Source organism: Pelecanus crispus, chromosome 12, assembly GCF_030463565.1.
Source record: "Pelecanus crispus isolate bPelCri1 chromosome 12, bPelCri1.pri, whole genome shotgun sequence".
NCBI lineage: Eukaryota > Metazoa > Chordata > Aves > Pelecaniformes > Pelecanidae > Pelecanus > Pelecanus crispus.
Window position 1 is genome coordinate 3,702,049 of NC_134654.1, and position 24,720 is coordinate 3,726,768.

General features: G+C 36.4%; 1 protein-coding gene across 2 annotated transcripts in view; it reads right to left on the reverse strand.

The window, feature by feature from the left end:
• BRIP1 (BRCA1 interacting DNA helicase 1) overlaps positions 1–24,720 on the reverse strand; it is a 63,339-nt gene that overhangs the window by 13,907 nt on the left and 24,712 nt on the right. For both annotated transcript variants that reach the window (XR_012831527.1, XM_075719520.1), the window contains exons 15-16: positions 9,223–9,382; positions 8,347–8,468 (exon numbers count right to left, since the gene is read on the reverse strand). Coding sequence is in view for 1 of the 2 variants with exons in the window: in XM_075719520.1 (XP_075575635.1) it covers positions 8,347–8,468; positions 9,223–9,382 (282 nt within the window). In the remaining variant the exon portion in view is untranslated. The remainder of the gene's footprint in view (positions 1–8,346; positions 8,469–9,222; positions 9,383–24,720) is intronic.

The window sequence follows — 24,720 nt, forward strand, 5'->3', positions numbered from 1 at the left end:
GATAATACTGAATGAAATAAGGAAGTAACATCTCTGCAGCTCTAGATCTCGGACCAGCTCTATCTTACAGACTTGCACCCAAACAGATACTGGGCATCCATGGGATTTAAACATTTCTTGCCTGAATGAAGATATAATCAAAACTAGGAAAAGTTACTGAAACTGGAAAAAACCCCACGAAGATGGCAAGAAAGAAACTATTTACAGAAAAAACACTGCTAGCTTGTTTCCCCATAGCCCGAAAACTTTAATACGACTTCAAAAAGTAAAGCCAAATGACCCAACAGCAAACTACTGTCTGTTAGTCTACTAACGGGCCAATACTGTCTTCTGGGGCAGCAAACCACTTTGTGCAAAGCCATTATTTCTCTTCTTTTGAATTCACAAGGCATTTTATGACTAAATGCATCCCCAGTATTCTCACTCTTAATCCCAGCGTTAGAGAGGTGGGAAGCTTATGTAATGTTGTAACCGCTGAACACTTTGAGTATTGTCAACTACACCATGTGGCATCTCACGGATCTCAAAGTTTTACGGTTTGACAAATCTTGTAGCACGTTCACCCCAGGCCCATCTACTCATCTCAGTCTTGTAAGCTTTGAAGGACTGCGAACAAGTGACTTGATTAAAATCTAATGCAACCAAAACTCTCCTCTGAAGAGAAAATTCAATCCATTTCCAGTGAAGCAGAAGTGAAAAAAAAAAATCAAACGGCTTCCCTTGAGGTACAATGCTGCTGCATACGCTCAGTGCCACTGCGTCTAAGGTGAAGTGGTAAGTGTCAGTCATCCTTACAAATCCCCAAGGTGATAGCTTCACTTTTAAAGCTTTCAACATACTTTGACAGTAAAGTAAAAACTTAAAGGTCAACACTACTTGCTAAGGACAAGATAAACACAAGAAAATCACTTTGGAATTTTTTATGGATCAGAAAAGTAAACTATTAAATGTAAAGGAAAAGTTTTGATTTGCTGTATTATTTATCCAACGGCTTAACTTCTGGATATATTCAGGGATGATTTCTGTGATCTGTGCCAACATATTGACATTAGCCTTGCACCAGCAGAAGAGAAATGCCATCCACCAGTCTTACATGTTAAGTTGAACTTAAACGTTACCTTTCTTAGCTACAGGAATGCTGTATTCCATAGGATTTTACAGCTCCTCCCACAAATTAAGCCTCTGTCATCAATTTTTTTTTTCCCCCCTTAATTAACACAAATTTCTATTGGATGTAAGAAGAGTGTGGATCGCTTTGACTTTCCACAACCATTCTTATTTCTGGAAAGTGGGAAGTGAAAGGCTTTTGAGATATATTACTGCTGCAAACTGATGTAAGAAATTACCACACCACCACATATTTGATGCATTGCTTGGGTTTTTTTGTAAAACAGTAGCTATACTTCCTGACATTTTCCTTTGGGGAGAAGGGTTTAAAAAAAAAAAAAAAAAAAGCAATGGGAGATCTGCAATATCCAGCCAGTCATCTTGTTATGATGTGATTCTGCACACTGTATTACCCTTTAGTAAGCAGTATCACAGCAGATTGCAGTAATTTACTGTGTACTGCTGCAAGACAAGAATAATGCTGGCTGAATAATCTGAAAGCATGCTCTTTTGCAAAATTTAGAAGCATATTGTCTAGATAATTGTTATTTAACATCTAGAGGCTTGCTGCATAACATTGTACATTTTGACGATGTAAGTATATTTCTTATTTATATCCTTAACTTGATTGTTTCAAAAAGCTACCTTGCAATTAAAATACAAAATAAAGTTGAATATGAAGAGGGGCATGGAAGAAAGACAAGTGCGTGTATGTGTATATACACAAATGTATACACACATTGCACTTTCACCCTATTCAGTATTTCCCCCTCAGAGAACGTTCAATAAATAACATACCATGATGTTTGGCTTTCCTGTGAAAGTTCCATAAACGTTTTTCTGCTCCCCACTTTATATTTGTAATTTTTTCCCCAGTAATGGAATGAAGAAGAAAGTAAAAGTGGCTCAGGTTTAGACAGCCATTAACATAGATAAACAAACAAATAAATTGATCGCTTTTTACAAATACTTAAATCATACTGATGTCAGGTCATCTGAAAATGATAGCATGTACTGTGTCTCAAGGCTGTTACAATGACTGTCAGATTTGACTGGGAAGTTGTGGCAAAGTTGCTCAGAAACATTCAGCCTGCTTAAACAATCACATCAATGACAGGTCAGTCTTATACCTTTAAAAAATTCTTAACTTCACAGGAAATTTTCAAATTCTATTAAAAATAAAACACAACAATGATCTTCCCATAAATGTAATTTTCTGTACTAGTTCACACATTTTAAAACGATAATTTATTTTGGATAAGTGGAAATGTTTTTCAAGTGATCCAAAGCTACGAGGGAATTTATACAGTGCATGGTATGTTTCCAACTCAGGTTAAGCATCTAAAATAACAATCATTTTCTTAGAAATTTTTCTTTTCCTAGAATATAGTATGCAAGAAGTGGATTATTTCAGCAGCCATTTGTCTAGCACAAGATCCTTTCTCCTCTCAATGAAGAAAAAGCATATAGGCTTTAAAATTGCCACAAGGACTACAAATTAAATATTTAGAAAAATGCCATTATTCTGAAATGGCACAAATATCTCAATTTGTTAAGCTCTCAAGAAAGGAGAAAAAAACTTCAGCCCAATGGCTGCAAACTCTTGGTATCATTAAGTTACATATAACCCAGAAAATTGTAATTGAAATGATGTGTTCCATCATGTTTCCCAAATTATATTGCTGGAAACAATAAAGAAAGTATTTGCCATCGTAGCTGCTATAGGGTGAATATGAACTATGGGAAATACTTCTCATTAACGGCAAAGTCAGCTACAGTTCTCGAGTAATGTCACTGCAGAGAAATCCTAGCCTTATCAGGTTTATTTTCCTTGCACATCTATTGATGTAAAAGGGTTTGACTGCATTTTCCTCTATATTTTGGTAAAGTTCTCTTAGCTGTTACATGATTAAGTACACTCTACTGTACTACGATCAAAAGCATCTGGAAAGGTGGAAGCGAAGAAATGCTCTCTGGGAAAGTTAGCTTAATGCTTGCACTTCAGAGTCGCCCATTATCAACATTTCATAGCGAGTTTCTTTCTTTTCAGGTCCCCAAGGTAAGAACAGTAAATTATGACTTGAACTAAACAAGTCACACTTGGCTCCAAAATCAGATTTTCCTACCTCCAGTTTCAGGTCCCAGAGGTGGGCAGAGGAAATCCTGGTCACAGCCAAAGCAGTCATTTTTGGCTCTGAAATAAATTTTCCTGCTTTACTAGAGCCAAACCCTACCATTGAGAGTACCATAGCTTTAAGCAATACTTTAACATTTCTTTTATATATTTTGCTTTAGCAACCTGATTCTTCAGCAATATGAAACCATTTCCAATAACACAGAATTAGGGGTTTGGCCTCTCTTTCTTAAATCAGTATTGTTTATTATCAAGTATACTTCTGAGCCTTAATCATTTCTTTCTCCCTACCCTTGACACTTCTCTTTGTGAAAATAGGTGAACATAAGATACTAAGTGCCTAAAATTTTTAGGTGAAACTCAGTGATACTTTTTAAAGGTTCTACAGAAAATGTAACTTATAAAAGCATACAGTTACTTAAGGAGACCAAATGCTTGCCATTTAATACCAGAAGTTGTGGCATATGTTTAGCACAAACATATGGAGAAAATAAAATTGGATATTATACATCACACTTGACAATCTTGCCCAAGTCAAGACTGATGTCTGGATCCAAAATGCTACAATTCAAAATATATAACAGAAGTTAATGAATAGTATGTTAGCATCAGATAACATGTATATGGGATTACACATCTTTTGCTGTCACATTATTTATGTTCTCTAATATTACAGTTCACTGGTATTAGCATCAAGTTACAAATCATAAAATATATTTAGAAAGCAGGTTGATCACAGACAAGTAATATTAGTGGAGATGAGCCAACATCAAACTGCCAACGTAAAATATTGGTCTCCAAAGGTACAATTCTACAAACCCTTTGAATTGTGCACAGTCCTAGAAGTATTAAAGGGATTACTCACACAAGTAAAAGCTATGTGCAGGAGTAAGGGGTTATAGAATTGAGTCTCTAAGATGACTTCTGTTAACCCAAAAAGCAGACATGCAAGTGTATTTTCATGCATAAGCAGAGCACTTTTTAGTGATTTAAACCAATCCCAGAAGCATATCATTCATGAGTGTTCCAAGGGAATTGCCAATCACCTGCATTTCCTATTTTTAAAGGGATGTCACTATTAATCATCTTACCGGTTTATTCCTTCAGTATAGCTACTAAGCACCTATTGCTATGTAAAAGCAACAGATGTACCTGCGTTCACAGTTTTATGTCCCTATAGGTCTAACTTGACTTGTGTCACTGTGTTTTGAATTCGCTTCTGTCTGCTCAAAATTCAAGCTCCTCCCAAAACTTCAAAGCTGGAAGTTTTAATTTCCAGGTTTTAATCAGTTTTCTGGTTAGCCTACACAATCTAAAGAAACACCAACCAACTACATCATAGAAGCAAATGCCTTAACTATCCTATAAACTTTAACTGTTTTGTTGGGAACTTAATGTAGCCTAAAATCCTACAAAAAAAGATAAACTGTACAGTTTTCTCTAATGTTTAAAATCTGGATTCTTCTAACCCCAGGAGAAAAAAAAAAAAAGAATTTCTATAGAAAAAGAACTGTTAATAAGAAGAAACATTTAGAATAAAATCAGCCACCCTAAAAGAAAGTCACTCGGTTGTACTTGGAAGGGAGCGTTCATATCTTCTTAGTATGAGGAACACTACTGATATGCTTTGAAAACAATCCTGAATAGGAAAAGGTATTTGTATAAAATACTGTAATTGTATTCTTCCTGATAGTGGTATCACAAATTATTTCTACTGTTTAATGCAAGGAGTATTTGAACATCAGCTTTCACTTTAAAACCCAACTCTATTCCTACCTCAGTTCCAAAGGATTTAGATCTGATTATAGAAGTACGATTAGAAGGTGAAGTTGCATCACGAGCAGGATGGCACAACTGTCATTCAACCCCCTGGCAGCCAGGCTTGTCCCTTTTGGAGTCTAACTGCTAATGACACAGTAATACAGCCAGCCAAACTCCAACTAGTTAGGACAACAGGTTAAGGCTTAACTACAGACAATCAATTGTCTATAATTAATAAAGGATCTCTTTTCATTGCAGGTAATACTAATAACTATTTGCTACATGACAGCATGCTTTATTGCATCCCTTCCAAACGCTACAAGTTTCGTGCACCTTTTCTTTTCTCCTTATTGACAAAGTAATACTCCTTCAGTTCTATGAAGCTTTACTCGCTGAAGATAACTCCAAAGCACTTAGAAGAATTATAATAAAGCGTACAGAAGTAAAATTTTGTTTTCCTTTCTAATGTTCAGGTAAGGTCTGTTGGTCTAGGGGGACTAAAGTAACAAACAGCAATTTGCATTTGCTAATACACACAGACTATTAAAACCAGGACATCACAGTGGTTTTATATGAAGTTAACAAATTTTTTTAAAATATAGCACTTACGTTTCTGTACCCTTTTGTATTACATTTGTTTCATTTCATTCTGGGAAATGATACTATTGGATCAATTCTTCCAGAAATATATAAAAAGAATAGTTTCAAGTGAAAACTGGTGTCATGTCAAGTGTCCTTCTCTCTCTCTCTTTAATTTTACATGCCAGTCTTCACTATCAACAGCCAGTTTTCCTTAAAAATATAATTCCAACTCCTTTTCTGAGCTGACATGCTGCTGAAAAAGATGCTTAATCTTCCAAATTTCTTTTGTATCTATGGATACATTTCTACAAAGACACTAATTAATCTTCTTCAGTGAACAGTGTGAGTATCCTTCACGCTATCCTTTTTCACCCAGTTGACAATCTGAGCTCAACTGGTAAAAGAAACGCGCATTAATCCAGAACTTTTTGGGGTATCTGATAAACCTAGAGCCCTGGATGAAACAAAATATTGTTCCATCTAAAAGGAACTACTGCTAGCTGGATATCGCTTGGAATCCCAGTTCTTCAGCAAAAGACACATGTACAACAAAAACAATTTCCCCTAGCATTATTCTAGGAGCATTGCCATGCACCAGACAGCTCCTCAAATCTGATGCTAAGAGACTGGTCCATGCCCTTCTCTCATCTAGAATTGATCACTGCAGTGCTTTGTGCATTGCCATATCTAAATATACACACTCAAACCTTTAGCTGCTTGCAATTTGGCAGCTAGTGTTTCTATCCCTACTTAAAGATTTAGAGGTTTTCTTGAGTCTAATTAAAAAAAAAACCAGTTCAGCACAACACTGATTTTTTGGAATTTAGTTATCAGTAATGGGATGTACTGCCTGTGATTCTATTATATTATATGTTTGGTTGAACTCAAGGTAAAAATCAAATACACTATTTTAATCTTAAGGAACATAATCCATTGTGAGTATAATTTACCCTTGACACATACTTTTCAATTTAATATTGTGTCAATTAGGACACAAAAAATATTGACTTTCTGGAAATCATTTGGAGTAAATTGTAAGAGTTCTGGCCATGCTACCAACCAAGTATTTCCAAAATATCATTTCAGCGTATGTTTCTAAAACAAAGCATTTCTAACTCTAGAAAGAGTGTTAAATATTCTTTGAATGTAAATGTTTTTATACTCAAGTACAGCATATTATATTTTAGTAAGACAAAAAAAAGTTATGGCTGAATAAATGCTTCAAGAAAGTTATGCAGACATTGAAAGAACATTGCGCTAGGCAGCCACTGCTAATATAACCTTACTAGTCCTAATAGGATGTGGGTTTTTTTCCACCAAGGCTGTAATTAGGCACACTCTGTAGACAACAAAGAAGTCTTTGGTTGTCCACATAAGCTCAGAACACATCTCTCAAACCGAAGCTGAGCCAGTTTGGGCTTTCAAGTGCAAACCTATGGTTTTCTTGTTTGATTTGGCATTATTAATAACCAGAATCCGGCTGTTCCCGGTATTTATTTATTCTGTGATACTTCACTTTGTTTCTTAGCTTCACAAAGTAGTCCCAAAAAGCTCCAAAAGGTTCACATAAGATAAAGCAGTGACAGTGGCTATTATCGCTCGGAAGAAGTGCGCCAACGGGGTGACTACCTAAGTGGCATACACAGACCACTAAAACGTGGTCTTACAAACTAGTCAATAAATGTTCTTTTTCAGTGAGTAGAAAGTCTAAAAAAGCCCCATTTTTCCATATTCATTTGCTTGCTTTTCCTTTATGAATGCCTGGCTTCAACTATGAAGTACCTGTTCTAACAGAACATCATCTATCCATAAGACAAGTCCCATTGAAGTCAAAAGGAAGGAAATATTGATGTGGGTGATTACACAGCAGTGCAAGCAATAGGATGCTATTTTGGCCACCTGCTGAAAAATACAAATAGTCTCAAATTTCTTGAATTGAAGGCACATCAGAATACTATCTTTAGAAGGCACTTAGAAGTTTTTGCCTCAAGTTAGAAGCAGCTTGAATTATCAAAAAAGTAATGTCCTCAGTATCCAGGAAGAGTTTATATCATGGTATGATTTCATACCTCAAAATTTCAAGCCAATAAAGCAGCATTAGCTTGGAAAAGGTTTACAGTTCCACTCTTGGTTTAAGTGGGAAGTGTCATACACACAGCTACATAAAGAAGGCAACAGGGATTAGAAAGGTGACATATTACAGTCAATGATCTAGTGTGTGAAATACATTCCTTTGTTATATTACTATGCTACACTATAATTATCTTTATCTTTCCACCTACATTCTGAAATAACCTTTTGGTCAATCTGAATGCCTTATTTAAAATAGCATTTTCCTAGCGTTTATCCTAGACTTTCACAACCAAATGCCCCACCACAGTAAGTCAGGAAGTAACTTCATTTCTATACAAATGACCTAAGTTTTGGCATATGAATACAGGCAAGTAAAGATGGAAACATGTACTTTTGCTTGGCAGAGTATGAAGCTAATGAGCATTTTAACAATGCAATAGCCTTCACTAGCAATGTCAGACAAAAATTTACAATACATCTAGCATGTTATACATTTATTTAGAACGACATAAACAAGCCCACAAGACATGCTACGCTGTTCCTCCTCTTATCTGTGTAGAAGGCAGCTCAAAGAATTCAAATGGGATTGGGGGGAGTCCAAGGGTAAACACTTAGAAAAAATATTTGTGTATATCTGGTGTTTTAAACATGACAAAAACAAAGGAGAACTCTTTCAATTGATATCCTACCTGAAGGTCTTTCACATTTGGAAACGGAATCCCTATGGTTACAACTGCACGGGCATTCTCATCACAGAAATCCAAGCCTTCACTAACTTTTCCTCTGCATACAGCTATAAGGAGTGCTCCATCTTGAATAAGCCAGAGAGGAACATACAAATCATTCCCAGAGATAAATTGAGTATCAGAAGAAAGCTTCAGCAACATCTTTTAAAAAGCTAAACAAACATAATACAGCATAACGCACTGTGTATCGGTCTGGAAAAGGTGAGTGAATATAAAACTACTTTGTTAGAGGGATGAGATTAACTCCACTATGACCAATAATACTGTGATTTTGAATATCAACTACCAAAACAATTTTGCACCATATAATATAGTGGTACTTAATTATGCAAGAACCATATGCATCTACCACAAAATTTTAAATCTTAAATTTTGCAGTCCAAAAATCACGCTATTTATTTTTTGACATACTATCATTCTTCGTTCTCTATACTAATGTTTAAGCATTTTGAGAATAAAAAATCCTATAGTGCCTGTAATATAAGACAGTAAATCACAGTTATGCAACATACTATAAGTTTGATTCTTTGAGAAGCCACTCTGCGCCCTGCTGGACACATAATTGCACATCCTTATGCAGCTCACTGCCTTTTGAGTACCACTATTAGGATCATGCATCATCCTCTACTTCCCATACCCTCACGCAAAAACACAAATAGCAGTTAATCAGCTTCATTTATAACAATAATTTATTAAGCTGAGGTTAATTTAACTGTTTATCTACAATTGTTAAGCACTTTAAGAATCCCTTTAAAAAAAAAAAAACAACCCAACTTCCAGAGTCTGTATAAACTATTTTGTTATGTGTGAAGAACATACCTTTTTCTCCTTTACATTTTATTGCATCATAGTATATTTTCAGCAGTTCATCAAAGTCACTCTTTGCCCCTCCTTGAGGCTCTGCAATGACTGTCTTAACCAGCTCCAGGTTTCTCCATAAGCCAGTGTGCATCCAGCGATCTTTTAATTTGTCCAACAACTGAAAACAAACAGAAAATTCCAGAAAAGCTATAATGAAAGGTCAATCACTTTAACTGTTCAAATAAAGCACAAAGACACTTATTTTAGTGAAATTATATTATTCAGTTTTTGTATTTATGAATACAAGTCTCCCTACCATACACTGTTGCACAGCTGTGCAACATTTTGTAAACGTGATGGCCAACAATTTTGCTAATTAGAAATAGCGCAGATTTTTGTGTTATCAAAGCAAAACTTTCTAAATCTATGAGAATGGTCATTAAAGAGCATCTTCTGGTATTCCTCAAAGCAAGAGAAATGTCATTCAAAGAAAAATGGAAGTTACCTGTTTTTCTGATTACCAAGTAAGAGCTCCATAAGTAAGACTGGAAACAAATTCTAAATTTGAAACAAGCCTTTATATCTTAAATTTCCACAAGATCTCAATATTTTAAAATTGACATAGGTAAGTTGGGGGAGGAGGTATTGATGTAGGATTTATCAACAGCCGCCTCTGCTTCTTGAAGGACCTGTCAGCTTTGTTACATCTACCAGATTCTGAACTGCACATATTTTCCTCCAAATCAGCACATGTTCAAATCTTGCAAGCAAATAAGCTTGTTCCACATTTAGTGTGAATGTAATGACAATATGTATTGCATTACAAAAAGCAAAGTCTAAAATTACCACAGAAAATGAAGTCAGATTGGTGGGGGCCATTTTGCAGTTAGCAGTCATCGCACGCCCTTTTCTCATCAATGTCTAGACTGAATTTTATTGAGACAGGGAGCAAAAAGAGTCACCCCTTCACCTGACATGTTCATCTGAAGGTGCACAGCACTGCCCTCAAGACAAGAGCACGGCAACCAACACATTTCAGAATGAACCGAGCAGATCTGGTTCAACGGACAGAAGTAAATACTCTAATTTCACTCCTTTTACTGCCCAGTGATCATTAGTGCGTCACTCACTATCATGCAGTAGAGTTACTGAGCTTCATATGTACAGAGATTTGAAATTCACAGACTCTGGAATAAGGGTTATCCTCCTAATTTGTCTGTACTTCCCTCAACTCCACTCACTGAAGCCTTTCTCAGTATTTTGCTTCAGGCTATATAAACTGCTCCATCTGGAACCTGCACTTGCCCCAGTTCATCGCTCAAAAAGCCACAGCATCCCTTAACTCCAACCCGCTTGCCTTTCTGATGCACTCCAGCCAAGAGCTCAGGAGCTTCAATGGTTAGACTGTTACAAAATTAATCCATCCCATGTCCAAATATACAGTTTAAGTGTTATTGTGAAGCAGAACTAACGGTAACTAATTGTCATGTTTGAGTTTTCAGGGAGACCACTTGCAAATTTATAGGAAACTGTTTACAAGAACCCTTGCGTATTCCATGTTCTCAACATTAAAGATCTGAACTTATTCTCCAACATTAAGTATTTGGATTGGTTCCTTTTGAAGTACATGTGGTTCAGAGGGGACAAATACTATTTTATCCTTAAATTTTCACTAGGTTTATCCAAGCCTCTATTCAGGAAATTACACTTGCTTTCTACTGATGTGACACCATTCTCAAGCAAGCACAGAAAGACTTAAGTGGGGAACAGTAGGAACAGTTTCCTACACATACAGATGTTACTGTAGAATAAATCATCTCTTCTAAATGTGTCTGTCCTACTCTTGTCCTTTCTCTACCAGCTCTGTCATTTCCTGGCAGCATCCTGTCTGTAATCTCTTTTGATATAAAAGGTCGTAATACTATGACCGAGCAATGACTGTCCATCTTGCCATCCACAGCCTGCCACTATGCCTTCAGTTCTTGGATATGATACGGAGATAATTCTGGTAAAGAAAAGAATCAAACAAATTATGCCTCTAAGTACATCCATTTGGGATCTGTTAGAGCCGCCAGTGACTGTCGTATTATTAGCTTTTCAGATTTCATTCTTCCTTCTGTGAAACTAATGTCTGCCTGGGCATTCACTTAGCAATCTATGCCAAATTCACTTCCAGTGCAGCCTGCTGTTTACACACATGACGAAAGGAGGCCAGTAAGATAATACAGACAGGATGTATTTGGGTATAACCGAATTTGACATTACATACATAAAGCTATCCATGCTTTGACTTGCCCCTGACTTTCTCCTCCTCCTATCATCTCAGCTACTGAAATCAACTGGTATTTTTCACAGTTATGAAGCATTCTTAATTGTTTCTTAACTTAAGAGAACCAAAGTCTGTTGATAGTCTCAGAAAGGGCAAGATTCCTTACAAAAATTACTTAATCCCTCAATTCCACTGTATTTCTCACATATTTGCAACAAGTATAACTTATATTCATAGTTGGAAAGATGGCAGTAGAAAACCTTCCTCCAAATTCTTAAGAAACCATCTTCTCTCTTTTGTGGGTTACCTAGCCCTTCCAGGTGAGTATCTATTAGACCATAATAGGTTCAGGTTTCTTGTTTAATTGACAGCAACCATCACAACAGAAAATCTACAATATTTGATGGAAATGTGTGAATTATTCATGAAAAATCTTTGGCAAGAACGGAACAATTAATTTAATTCACACAAAAGCTATTACCTCTTCCATTTAATAGAGTTTGCTAGATATGGAAACTTTCTTGTACAAGGAAAGCATGCACAAACACACACAATACCCATGCTGTAGACACAGACACCAAAAATAACAAGAATTATGGACACGACTGAATACAAATAAATAAAATATAGACCACATCCATGCTTCATAACAGCTAGGAATCAAGTATAGGTTTCTCATAAAAAAATATTTCACTTTGGGTTGAAAAAGTGCAAATGGGAGCAAGACATAATGCCAGGAATCACAGGAAGCAGCCATTAATGCCCACGGTCAGTCACTTTTTCTACCCAAGGGAATAATAGTTTCTGCAGTAGAAGGTAGTCTGTGTATATTTTATTAAATCCCTTAAAAATGGATTCTCAAATGGTTTATTAACAAACGGTCTTCCTCCAGGAGAGCAGAAAATCTTGTTAGAAAGAATCTGTCGTCTTCCCATGCACTGAAGGATGTTTACTTTGATAGCTTTTTCCTTTTTTCCCTTTCTGCAATGTAAAGGCAACTGTAAGCTATGATCCACAGAACCTACGAGCTCAGTATTCAGATTCACCATTCGTCTTTGTCAACATCCCCCTTCTTAGGTAGCTTTTGAAGCACTCTTGAATTTTAGGAATGGGGGAAACTGTTTTCTCAACATCTCTTGCCATTACGTTGATTCCTAGGCAAAATCCTCTCATCCTGTGTCCACAAAGGAAAAGCTTTGCCCCTTTCCATTTGCCACTTCGTTTTATACAGTGCCAAAAATTACATTAGGGGTTTCCCATGTCATGAAGCAAGACCAGAGATTTGTTTAATGTATTTACCCTAAGGCAAGTTTGTTGTAATTTCCAGCATCTTAACAAAGTTGAAAAGTTAACTTGCAGCAAGCCAGTTGCTGGGGATGTGCTTTTTTCGGCAGTATTCGTTACCTCCTGACAGCAATTTTTGAAGTAGCAAATACCTGAGGTGAGGGAGGGTCTAACAGAAAACACTGTTAACATGATAAGTTACTTATTCTTGCTTACAGTTCCCTAGCCCTTGTCCTGCTACAAGCACCTGCTACTAAATTTCTTTACATAGAATATTCCTTAAATATTTTGGCATTGATTCATGTAATTAATAGACTGCACCTTGCCAGCAGAGTAAAAAGGCATCACAGAAATAATCCCACCATCAAAAAGTGCTTAGGGAAACAACAGAACACTTAAAAATATGAAAGGATGTTCAAGAGCAGTACAGGACAGAAAGGATAATGACCTAAGCAGCACCTGACAGCAGAGTAAAATAACTCTGGCTTTATTGGCTAGTTTAACAACTATTAACTATTTAATAGTAGCTGTCAGTTAGAATTCTATAGTATATTCTTGTGTACCTTTAAAATTATATGCTGTCTTGTTACCCATATAATGATAATGAATATAAAAATAATATATAATGAACAAAAGGTATTTCAAAGTGCACAAGATTTACACAAATATCTTGTAACCCTCTTAAAAGTCTGCCATTATACAGTAAAAATACCACTTCTCCAAACTTCAATATATTTTCATCTTCTATGTAATTTTTTTTTTAATGATATGAAGTTCCACTTTTCATTGTTATTCAGATATGAAGGGTAGCTGGGGGGAGAAAGGAAACAGCCATTAGGTTTTTCATAATAAAAATCACAGTATTGGCACTACTGTTGGTGCAAAAAGTCAGAGATTCCCAAGGGACTAACATTGATCTAAAAGCCTTTTCCCATGCAGAGTTCTTCGTGTGTTTGCTACGAGAATTTTCTTTTTGAATAAGCACTGCTTCAAATCAAAGTGTGTCTCCAGTGGGCTGGAAACGTGCTTGAAGGGTCAAATAGAAGTTCTACATGCAGCCAGCAGAAAACTTCAGAAATGGAAAACAGACCTCTATGGCTAACCCAGAGGCTGAGCAACAGGACTTACTCCACTAGACTCCCTTTTGGTAGAATTAAGAGGGCTGTGCTACACTTGGGACTAAAAGGGCAGTGACTTGCAGAAAACAGGGTTATCATCCAATCCACCAACATGTAAAAGTGACGCACAAAGACGTACAGTGCTGCTAGAACGATGTACTCTTACATCACCTTTTAAGTATCGGTCCATTAACGCACATTCTACATAGACACCAAAATTCTACATCTACATGAAATGGAGTGCGGAAGAGGTGGTGTCAGTTTTAGAAGCGGCTAAAATCTCATAATACAAACATTTTCCCTTTAATTTCAAGGCTATAGCACATGGTAGTGTGTTTTGATTATTTAAAATGTAATACAGACATATGCATCTTAAGATCATTTCCAGCTTTGGTTTGTAGTACCTGAAGTGTCTCAAGAAACACCAAATGGAAAAGACTGGCCTGGACCATTCCCTGCTGAATACCTACAACTGATTATAGAAAGTATTTCCAAAGGGAATCTAGACTAAACTAGGACACTACAGACATGGAGATTAGGGACTTCAAACATGGAATAAAGGGATCCCCAAAGCTCTAGCAGATGGAGAAGAATATACCTTTACATCTACAAAACTGAAATACATCATGTTATTTTCCTAGTACACAGACTAGTGAAATTACAGATTATCTCATTAAACAGCTTCTTTTTCTACGTAACTTTGGAACTGTCTTACAGATTTATTCTTTTTTAACTTTGCAATACCAAAAACATTCTAAGAAGCTGCAGATGTATGTACCCGCATCCAGCTGCGCCACTCTCCACATACAGGATGAACTGTTTCAGCAACCATAATTAGAGTCAGAGAGAGACAAGAGAACCTGTCGAATTGACTTGTGCTCTTCCAGTCCTCTCACAATCTTGCACCGTGAAAAAGGCCACAAATTCCCCACGTATGCAAAAATCAACCACAAAGTACGGAAAATGTATCCAAAGGCAATTCCAACTGCCTAGAAATCTAGCTAGGATGAGGGGAAAAAAACCTAAAACCTACTCATTTAATAAAACAATAAAACTTTTTCCAACACATGGTGCTCTCATTTTAAAACTAGTGCTTCTTCCACTCTCAGATGAGTCAAACTTACGAAACTGAAACACGTATCTCCCTGCATATTTTAAACATACATTAATAAGGTCTTATACCTTTCCAAAGTATGCAACACTTAATGTCTTACCAGCATTTCAATTTCAATAACACATTATAAAAGAGAACAAATACATCATAAAATAGACCATGGGAGATGCAAATCTGCAACTGATGACTATTCTAAGTGATTCAGTAAGCAAAAAAAGGTAAATAGAGACAGTACTCCAAACATCTAACAATAAAACTTAACTGTATTAAATAATCTTTGCTCTTTGCAAAATTTTTTAATTAAGTTTTTTGCCTATCATTAACAATGTGCATGAACCAAAGTCTTTTAAAAACATACTATTTGACACACCTCACTAGCAGCACACCTAACTTTTTAAATAGCTTTTCTTTAAATGTTATACGAGATGTAAATATAATTTATACCTTCTTCAGCAACAGAAGCCATTAATTTCTGTATCTTTCCTCTCCTCTTCTTCCACTGATCTCATAAACTCTGTTTTGCTTCAAGACATTGAGTAACTTGGTCCTTCACTGAGTGCTTTTATCTTATCTGAGCAACAGGAGGAGGCAGTGGAGCGGAGGAGGCAGAGGAGTGCAGATACCAAATTTATACACTAAGTTTTATCAAATGTTTTTGCTTCAATGCAGTGCTTGTATCTTGACAGAAAAATAACAGGTGTCAAAACTGAACAGAGGCATTTTTTCCTATGTATCTACTGAAAACCCTTACATTCAGAGAGAATATCAAGAAGGAACTTACTACAAAATGTTTCCCACTATTTGGACTGTCTGAAAAAAATGGTACAGGTTGCTTTATATATCACAGGACAACTCAGCCTGCATCAGCTGCCTCCCTCCTCCTTTCAGTAAGAAAAAAAAAAGTATACACTCCGACAGATCCTTCGGCAAATTTAAGCTATTAGGATGGAGGACATCGTATTTTCCACTAAAGTAATCCTCTGATGCTCTCAAGGCACAGATGTTTTTATAATGTACCTAATTCCATAGGTATTGCATTACCTTTAATAAGCTTCCAGGATGATGCAGTTTGCTGAGTCAGCTGGTTAGCTACAGCTGTAACTTTTTGTTCAAACCACTCTCCCACTGGTCTCAAAGCTCTAGTCTGTTCAGCATGATGGTTAATTACCTGGTTGGATGTTCTACTCGTGAGAGAATGAAACTGCCTCTATATTAGTGATAATCCCAAAATATATTCAGTCATTAAATAAATACATTTAGTATGTCGCTTAAACACTAGTGGCCTTAAATTCATGTTATTTCAAAGTACCCTGAAGAATGTATCTGGCCAGACTCCACCCACTTTTTCACATCACTTACATACTGTTATTACAGGCTCATATTAAACTAATGTCTTCAAGAACCAAGATGTTTTGGAAAAGTACAGAATTAGCAAAAGTTATTCGTCAGGTCTCTGAACTAAAAGGGTTGCCAAGCCTCTGTACTAAATGACACAGAATCCTATAGGTAACCAACCTCCAGGACTATTGGAACTCTTTAATTTGGAGGAAACAACAGTTAACAAGGCCAGTGTGGTGGCTTGGGATCAGTAATTAATTCCATTTTCACCTTTAGTTTAAAAACAAAACAAACAAAAAAACCCAGCAAAAAAAAGAGTCCTTTGAGGTTAAAAGTGAACACAAAGGAAGCAGCAGAAGGAAGAAAGTAAACAGAGTACGGAAATGGGAATAAAAGATTGAAGGGACAAGAGAGAACTGCCTGGAAGGATTCAGGTGAAAGGTGAGTTTCCTTCCAAAAGCAGGAGGGAAAATAGCTGGGCCAACTAACCAAAAAAGTCTAATGTCCATTACCCAAATCTTTAAAATAAATTTGGAAATAGCACTCTAGACCTATTAAAAATAGTATTATAAAAAGCACAATGTCCCTTAAGAATAAAAGGTCACATGTATGAAAGAAAGCAATGGAACCCAATAACATTTATCAATATCACCAAAAATATTACATGTCTTCAAAAGGACTGAAAGAATATGCACCTTTTAGCTACAAGTCATTTACCAAATTGGCAGAGCTAATTTACATTTCAGCTTTTTTCCTTTTTTCCTTCTTAATCAACCTGTACGCTGTGATTAAGAATTTAATCACACTCCTCATCAAAAAAGAAAAAAACCCTCAGTTTTGCTTGACACCCAGACACTTGCACTGCACTAGGCTGGGACTATACCAGCCAAGAATAACTTAGTCCATTGAATTATTTAAGCAGTTGTTCGCACTCAATTAGATTTTCATGAAAGGTTAAGCAATAGACTGGATTCACAGAAACCTCTTCATGTTGATGGGAGGTATCTAACATAATACAAGGGGGTATTTAAAATTCATTCTTTTGAATGATTAAAGTGATACAAAATACTAACGTATCTATTCACAAAAAAAAGTATTTTAAGCTTCAAATTCCATTTTCTCCATTTCTAATTACAACACATTTCATTTAAAGACAACATGAAAATACCTGTGCTCAAAATATTTCATTTGTGAAGTAAAATCTACTTTCAAAACAGAATGTTAATTTCCCACTGGAAACTGGAGAAAAACACCAAATGCCCATATAAATACATATGCACAGGTAATCTTTTCTTTATGTGCCAAAAATAAACTGATTTAATGCAGCATTTTAATGGAAACAGGCCACAGAAAGATGCTATTCTTATCAAGGAGAGGCTCTGCCTCCTTTCTACTGCACATTTCCCCAACTATTTATTATCATCGGGGGGCTGCGACCAGCAATGCAAAGAAATGTTCTTCTGAACCACATTTGGTTTACAGAGTACTAACTCCAGATCAGTTTTTGTCTGATTTCCTTTCCCAAAGCATTACAGAGCCTCTGTAAAGAAATGCTCCATAATTTCAAAACAGAAAATATTTAAAAAAACCAAATTAAGCTTTTTTTTTCCCCCCCCATCAGGAAAAAGAAAGCATTCTATTGTAAAGCCAATAATTAAAGAACACAGGGAACATAACATGTTCAGACTTTGATTTCTTTGTTTTAAGGAATATGAAGACCAGGCAACACAGACAGGAATTTTAATGTGGAAAGACCTTAGAAAAGTCCTGAAATAAAAGTAGACATTGTAAAGGAATAAGACTAGAAAGTATGCTCATCTAAGTACAACTTCCAGAGGAAAACACACATTCCTCACTTTTTTCAGAACCTCTCCTTTTCAGCTGATGAGGAAGATTTTCTAATGTGTATTTAACTGCTAACCCTTACCATCTGTTACAGCAAAAATCAAATCAAGTGCATAAAATAAGAGCGCATATATTTAAAGCAAAAGTAGGTAAAAGGAAAGTGATTTTAAAAACCTAAGCTTGCACAGACAGTCATGATTCCAAAATTAAAACAAAATGGCTGAAGTTGATCATTACCTTCTATAAGAAAAGTTACATTTTATTAGAAAGCCTTCAACAGTCCAGAGATGGAATTGGAATCCAGGAAGGTGCAAAGGGACCTCGACCCAAGTCACACATTTATTCTGACATTTTATGTTTCTTCCAGAGTTATGAAGAAAGATCATACAGCCTTTTAATTTTCCTAACAGGTAGTCTATATCATGGAGTCTTTCCTCAACTGGAAATCTGTATCACTACCACAAGTGCTATTTCAAGAGATTTTTCACTTAGATCTCTCTTATCATTTCTTTGCAACAGAAAATCAGCTTGAAGAATAAAACTCTAAGACTTTCAGGAACTTGTGTGGAAAAAGTGTCTTTTTAAGTTTAGAAGCACTGTACTTATTTTTTCAAGGAAAATTTTAAACAAACATGAAAAAAACCAGACACTTAGGACCAAGACTCATGTGTTGAGATACCTACACATGCTAGGAAATGCGGGGGTAGAATCTGTGCTAGCCCACACAGGCTTGACAGACACACTGTGCGGGGCAAAAAAAATAGAAGGAAAAAAATAGATAAAAGCTACCATGTAACTCAACTGCATAATTAAACTAAACCCTGAACACAGTGAAAAACTCTGTATTATGAACAAGATTCTGATCACCATGTGCACACTCCAGCACAATAAAAGGTGAATAATTCATAATCATTTTCAAGAAAAATTATGCATCACTCAACTTGGGGGAAACACAGGGGATTTCACTGGTATGATTTTTCTTTAGGGACAATGACAAAGTGCCCCTCACCAGCAGGAAACTGAAGCACTGAACTGTGTTCCATGTGCCATAAATCAACACTGCAGCCTACAGGATGTCTCTCTGGTACCAACATACCATCAATTTTTCAATAACCTCCTTAAATAATGGAATATGTGAACGGTGACAACAGTAATGAAAAATGAAATGTTTTGCACGTCAAAGACTCTAAAATAACACGGTTAATATGTTGCTTCTACAGTTCAGGAAGCTTTTTTTATATAAAATCTTTTCCCAAAAAACCCAACATGTTTTACCACAAAACAATCTGGATAGCCTTTGAAGCATTCAGTCTTTGAGCTCCATCGCAGCCGTTTCTAAACAACCTGGTTCAAAACAGGGTTTCTTTTGTGGTTTTAAAATTAACCAAGACAATAGCTTTCTGTGTTACAAGAACTGCTTGTACATTCACCCTAGGCTACCATTACACTTTCACGTTCCACTGAGAGCGCAATCCTTCACGCAAAGAAAGCTCTCCAGAAAAAAATTATTTTTAAAAGGATTGTTTAGATCCTGGTGCTGAATCAAATACAAAACTATTAACTGTTTCTGAATGAAGTCAGCATCCTATACCGCTGTCCTCTCCTTCACCAGTCAAAAACCAAGCTCAGTCATCTTCGACATCTTTTTTTCCAGGATAAAGAGGGGAGGAAAAAAAAAAAAAAAAAAAAAAAGACAAGGTTGTCTTAGCGGCCCATTGGCAGTGAAGCATAGTACCGTCCGGGAAAACTGATTCAAACAGACGCGCAGCGTAGTCCTAGGCATGAGGCCGACCGAGTCCACGAATGCTCACACAGTAAATGGGGCAGGCAGATGCCTGTCACAGGGAACTGACTCCAAGAGTGGGAGAGTAACAGGTTTTAGCTTTTAGTCTTTTATTAACACTAACAGAGAAAAGATTTTTAAATTTATAGAAGGCATTTTACACCTGTAGTTATTAAATAATTTAAGAAAGATTAATATTCTCTACTTTCTCAGAAAGGTTAGTCATTTTTCCCTTGTTATGGAGCAAATCAGTGCACGTAAAAGAACTAAGACAATTTCTCAGCAACAACCATATATTTTATGCACCATGTTTAGCTCTGAAGAGGTAATTACATAATGATAAATTATGGTAACAGGGAACAATATCAGCTCTGATTCTTGGAGACATCCAAAACCTCTCATTTGGGAAGTAGGACCACTAAACAGAAAAATCAGCACCATTCCAGACCTAAGTCAAAGAATGAAGCAAATGTTAAAATACAGAAACACAAAGTGGTAAAGCTTCCTGTAATCATGACAACCCTCAATGTCACCAGTATTAGAAACATGCACTTCACTCAGCAGCAATTAAGGAAGGAAAAATAAGCAATTAATCTTACACAGTAAGAAGCTATTCCATGACTTTACTAGAAGAAAATTTTAAAACAATCTGCCAAATTAACTAGGTATATAACATTTGTATAACAAACGAGAGATAAGGTAGGGTTCCATAGCTAAAAAGAGCATGAATAATAAGAATGAATCAGGAATTGTTACCCACCCCACAAAAAGAATCTGATGCTGGGGAGGAAAACCTGAAAGCAGGATCCTTAAACACAAACTTTACCTTAAATCCAGTGACCTCACTGGAACTGTGCTAAGTTATGCTAAGTGAGGAGCTGGTTTTCTGTTTTGGGGTGTTGTTTGGATTTTTTTTTTTTTTTTTTTTTAAATTAAGTATCCTTCCTTCCCAAATGAAAAAGACTTATCTGACCTCATGTAATTTGGACCATCTTTTTTCCCCAACAGTAAATGCTTGATATACCTTCACCATACTTATTACACATTTAAAAAAAAAAAAAAAAAAAAAAAAGCTAGTGTAAGTCTTTCTTCAAAGTAGACAACTCTATTACCTCTCCCTCCTTCCCTTCTCCCTGAAAAAAATGTAGGAAGAGGGAGGAACAACAGACCTTTCAGAGTATCTGATTCTTACAAAAGAATGTCTCACCTCATGATCAAAAATAGGAAGAAAAAGCTGAAAACAAAGTTGCAGATGTAACACACTGCAATTCGGCTACTAACAAGCCAACTGGCTCATCTGTAAGCATAAACCAAAATTTTTATGTTTTGTGCAAATTATTTGTTTCAAAACATTTTTGCAAAAATTAATCCATTAATGCACTGTGAACTGAATCCAAATGCAATGAATGCTCTTTAGAATACATGATCTCCCCAATTACATTTTATCACAAAGAAGCTTGCTTACCCAACTAGCAACTAAGTCTAAGGCATGATTTTCTAAGGCACGATTTCACGGGCTTCCTGACTTTCCAATGAAGCAGATTTTTTCTGAAGTTTAAATAGCCCAAATGTCCCTTTTAATACAATATTCAAATTTTCGTATATGCTATTACATTGCTGATACAGAACATGCTACCTAAATATATGCTTTCAAGTATATTTTATCTCATATATAGTGGTTTTCACACATGAAGAAGTCACATCCCTAGCACATCAGGCAGTGAACCTCTAAGAAATGCCAAAGGAACTAGGAACTCTGCAGGTTGCAGTGGTACAGAACAGCAGCAATGTCAAAGTAGCCTGTGTAAGATACACCTTCCTCTTCAAAATAACATTGCTTATGTATATTGTTCCTTACTAATAACTACTGTTTTCCACCCCGCTTTCTCTGTTTCATTAAAAGCTCTTGAGGGAAAAAAAAACCATGTTGACTGTAATTGTTATTTACTATTTGGACTCTAGCATCCACAGAGCACAAACTTCGTGACTGTGAAAACTCATTTTCAATGCAGTTACTACTTAAGTGGTAGGAAAAATATGCAAGCAGAAAGTGTTAATTACAATGGAAATTGGAGCATGTGTTAACAGATACAACAATTCAGCTTGCAGCACTTTGACAAGTCAGAGCTCAGAAGTGAGAAACAATAATAAATTTTGTTTATTTTCCTGATGCTGTATGCTCAGTGTATTTAAACTAACAGCATCATAAAATATTAAACTGCACAGCTCTCAGGGTGTGAAATTCACAAGCAAAACACTCATCTACCAGTATGGCATATAATTTTTTTAGACATAATACCCAATAATCTGCCACAGACTGTCGCTACAGATTCTACTTTATACGATGTGCAGATGCTATCAGAAAGTATATCTGCTCTATGTAAAAAGCAAGTGCCACAGGGCACTTGAATAATTGCAAGTCCCTTACTGGTCACTGTAGCAGTTCAGTAAGCCACAGAAAGTATATTTGTTCATTCTTTGCAGCCAGTAATTGGAAAAGATAAGGCGGGACCCAAATCACACCTAGAAATTTCCCCTGAGCCAACAGCACTGAACTGCTACAACACTCGGTCACAACGGCCGCGGTGTACTCGGGGAGCGGCCGTGTGTAAAATGTCTGATGTACACACGAACAAACGGCTCCGCCACTCCCCCAGTTTCTGCGGGTTTCCACAGAACGAGAAGTCAGAACAGTTCATTCGTTTCGTATCACTTCACTCAAGTTTCCACTCACCCAGAATATTCACCTGAGTAACTCTCCAGTTTATTTGTTAATACACAGTAAAGGCAGACTCAGTTGACAATGCTGCATCTTCATACTGACAACTTTATAATATAAACCATACTTCATAAAAAGATCAGAATTGCCAAATGACTATCTATATAGATTCTCATATTAAGTTCAATCACTGCAAAAATGTGTTTTAAAAAAGCACAGTGACGTTTCATCTCTGAGACTGAGCTCTAGCAGTAAAAGGGATGATCATGCTCCCTCTTCCTTGAGCATGCAATATCATCCCTTCCCTTGAGCTATCTCTGACACTTCTCTGACCTCCTGATGAGCCAACTCAGTTCACAAGGCCAGCAGAACACTAACCAGAAAAAAAAAAAACAAAACCCACACCATAAAACAAACTTGCAACCAAAAACTTTTCCTGAAATTAGCCATCAGTTATCAAGCAGTGGGGAAAAACCACCCCAAAACCAAAACCCAAACAACTCGAGAGGTTAAAAAATTCTAAGTGAAAACATTCTAATAAATCATTATAATAAAACACATATCAGCTTTAAAAGTTTAGGAGAACTTCAATTATTCCTTTGGAGCATAATTCAGCACTACTCTGGCTTTCTTATTTCAAGGAGATGTTTGCTGTAGCCTCTATAATTACACAAGAAATGATCTTCCCAGGGTGTGAACTGCCAGCTCCATCTTTGAATTTAGTTTGGCAGCGTAACTTGATTGAATTGATGACATAAAAGAAGGAGGCTTGCCAACAGAATTTGAGGATAAAGATTATATTCCTGGTTACAGAAACACTCTTATTCTAATTCTTTCTGTACAAACTTCACTATTCCTTCTGTTACTGTTCTTCTCCATTTGAACCGATGCCACCATGACAGCCTTCACTGCCCGAGGCAGAGAACAGAGCGTTGTGACGGAACGGTTGAAATCTTCCATCTCACACAGTGATTTTTACATACATGTCTTCGCTATGCCCAAGTCAATGGGAAAAATGGAAACTGTAGACTTCAGAAGTCACATTAAGATTTCCAGGAGCTATTGGAGCTCTCGGAAGACACCTCAGATAATGCACACCAAGCCTGAAAATTGTTATTTTGGATGAATGTGAGGGCCCCAATAGCTAGACAGTTTATATTACAGACATTTAAGTGTTTAAATGATGGAAAAATAGAAAATAAAACTGAAATTACATACAGTATATGATTAATGGGAGCAAAAACACCCATAAAACATGAAGCCAAGATAAAGATCAGAAAGAAAACTATCAGTGCAGAGTAAGAGTGAAAAACAAGCAACGAAGAAACAATAGTGAGCAACAAGTAAAACAAAATTCCATCTACGTTTATTAGGTACAAATGTTGAAATGCATAGTTTTTGAGTCATTAGAATTCAGCTTTTTGAGATCACATTTTCCCAAAATTATGCCCCATCAGACAAAAATCACTTTACTAAGATATTCAGAGTAAGGCAAAAGACACAGCTTTAGAATCTGGCAGTAAGCCTTTCTTTTCAATGAAAAAGAAAAAAAAAAAAGGGTCACTTCAGTGTCATGAGCCCTACCTCAGCTCTCTGCAGTCACTGAAAAAAACTCCAGTGAGTTCCAGCGAGCATTGCACAGAGTCGTTAGCGCCAGGAAAGAGGCACAGAGTGCTTCTCACATGTTGTTTAATTACTCTTCCATCATTTTGCTCTACTTTTATTGTTAGGTACTTGCACATAATTTGAGATAGCAAGGATGACAGAATTCTAGTCCCTACAGTCTTTCCTTGTTTTTAGGGTTTCTTACATACTGTAATAGCACCGTTGCAGCTGTTGGGCTCAAACAAATAAGGCTTCTGGAGTAAGAGAGTGCCTTTCCCTTGAGAGCAGCGAGCAAATGCTGAGTAGAAAGTGAGTATCATTATTAATTTACAATTATTTTGTAACTTACCCCTGATATGCCAGCCTGTTTAAAGGCCTCCTTTTCATCCCAATGAATGTGATGGTGGATATTAGCTATAGTTACAACATCTAAAACTAGAT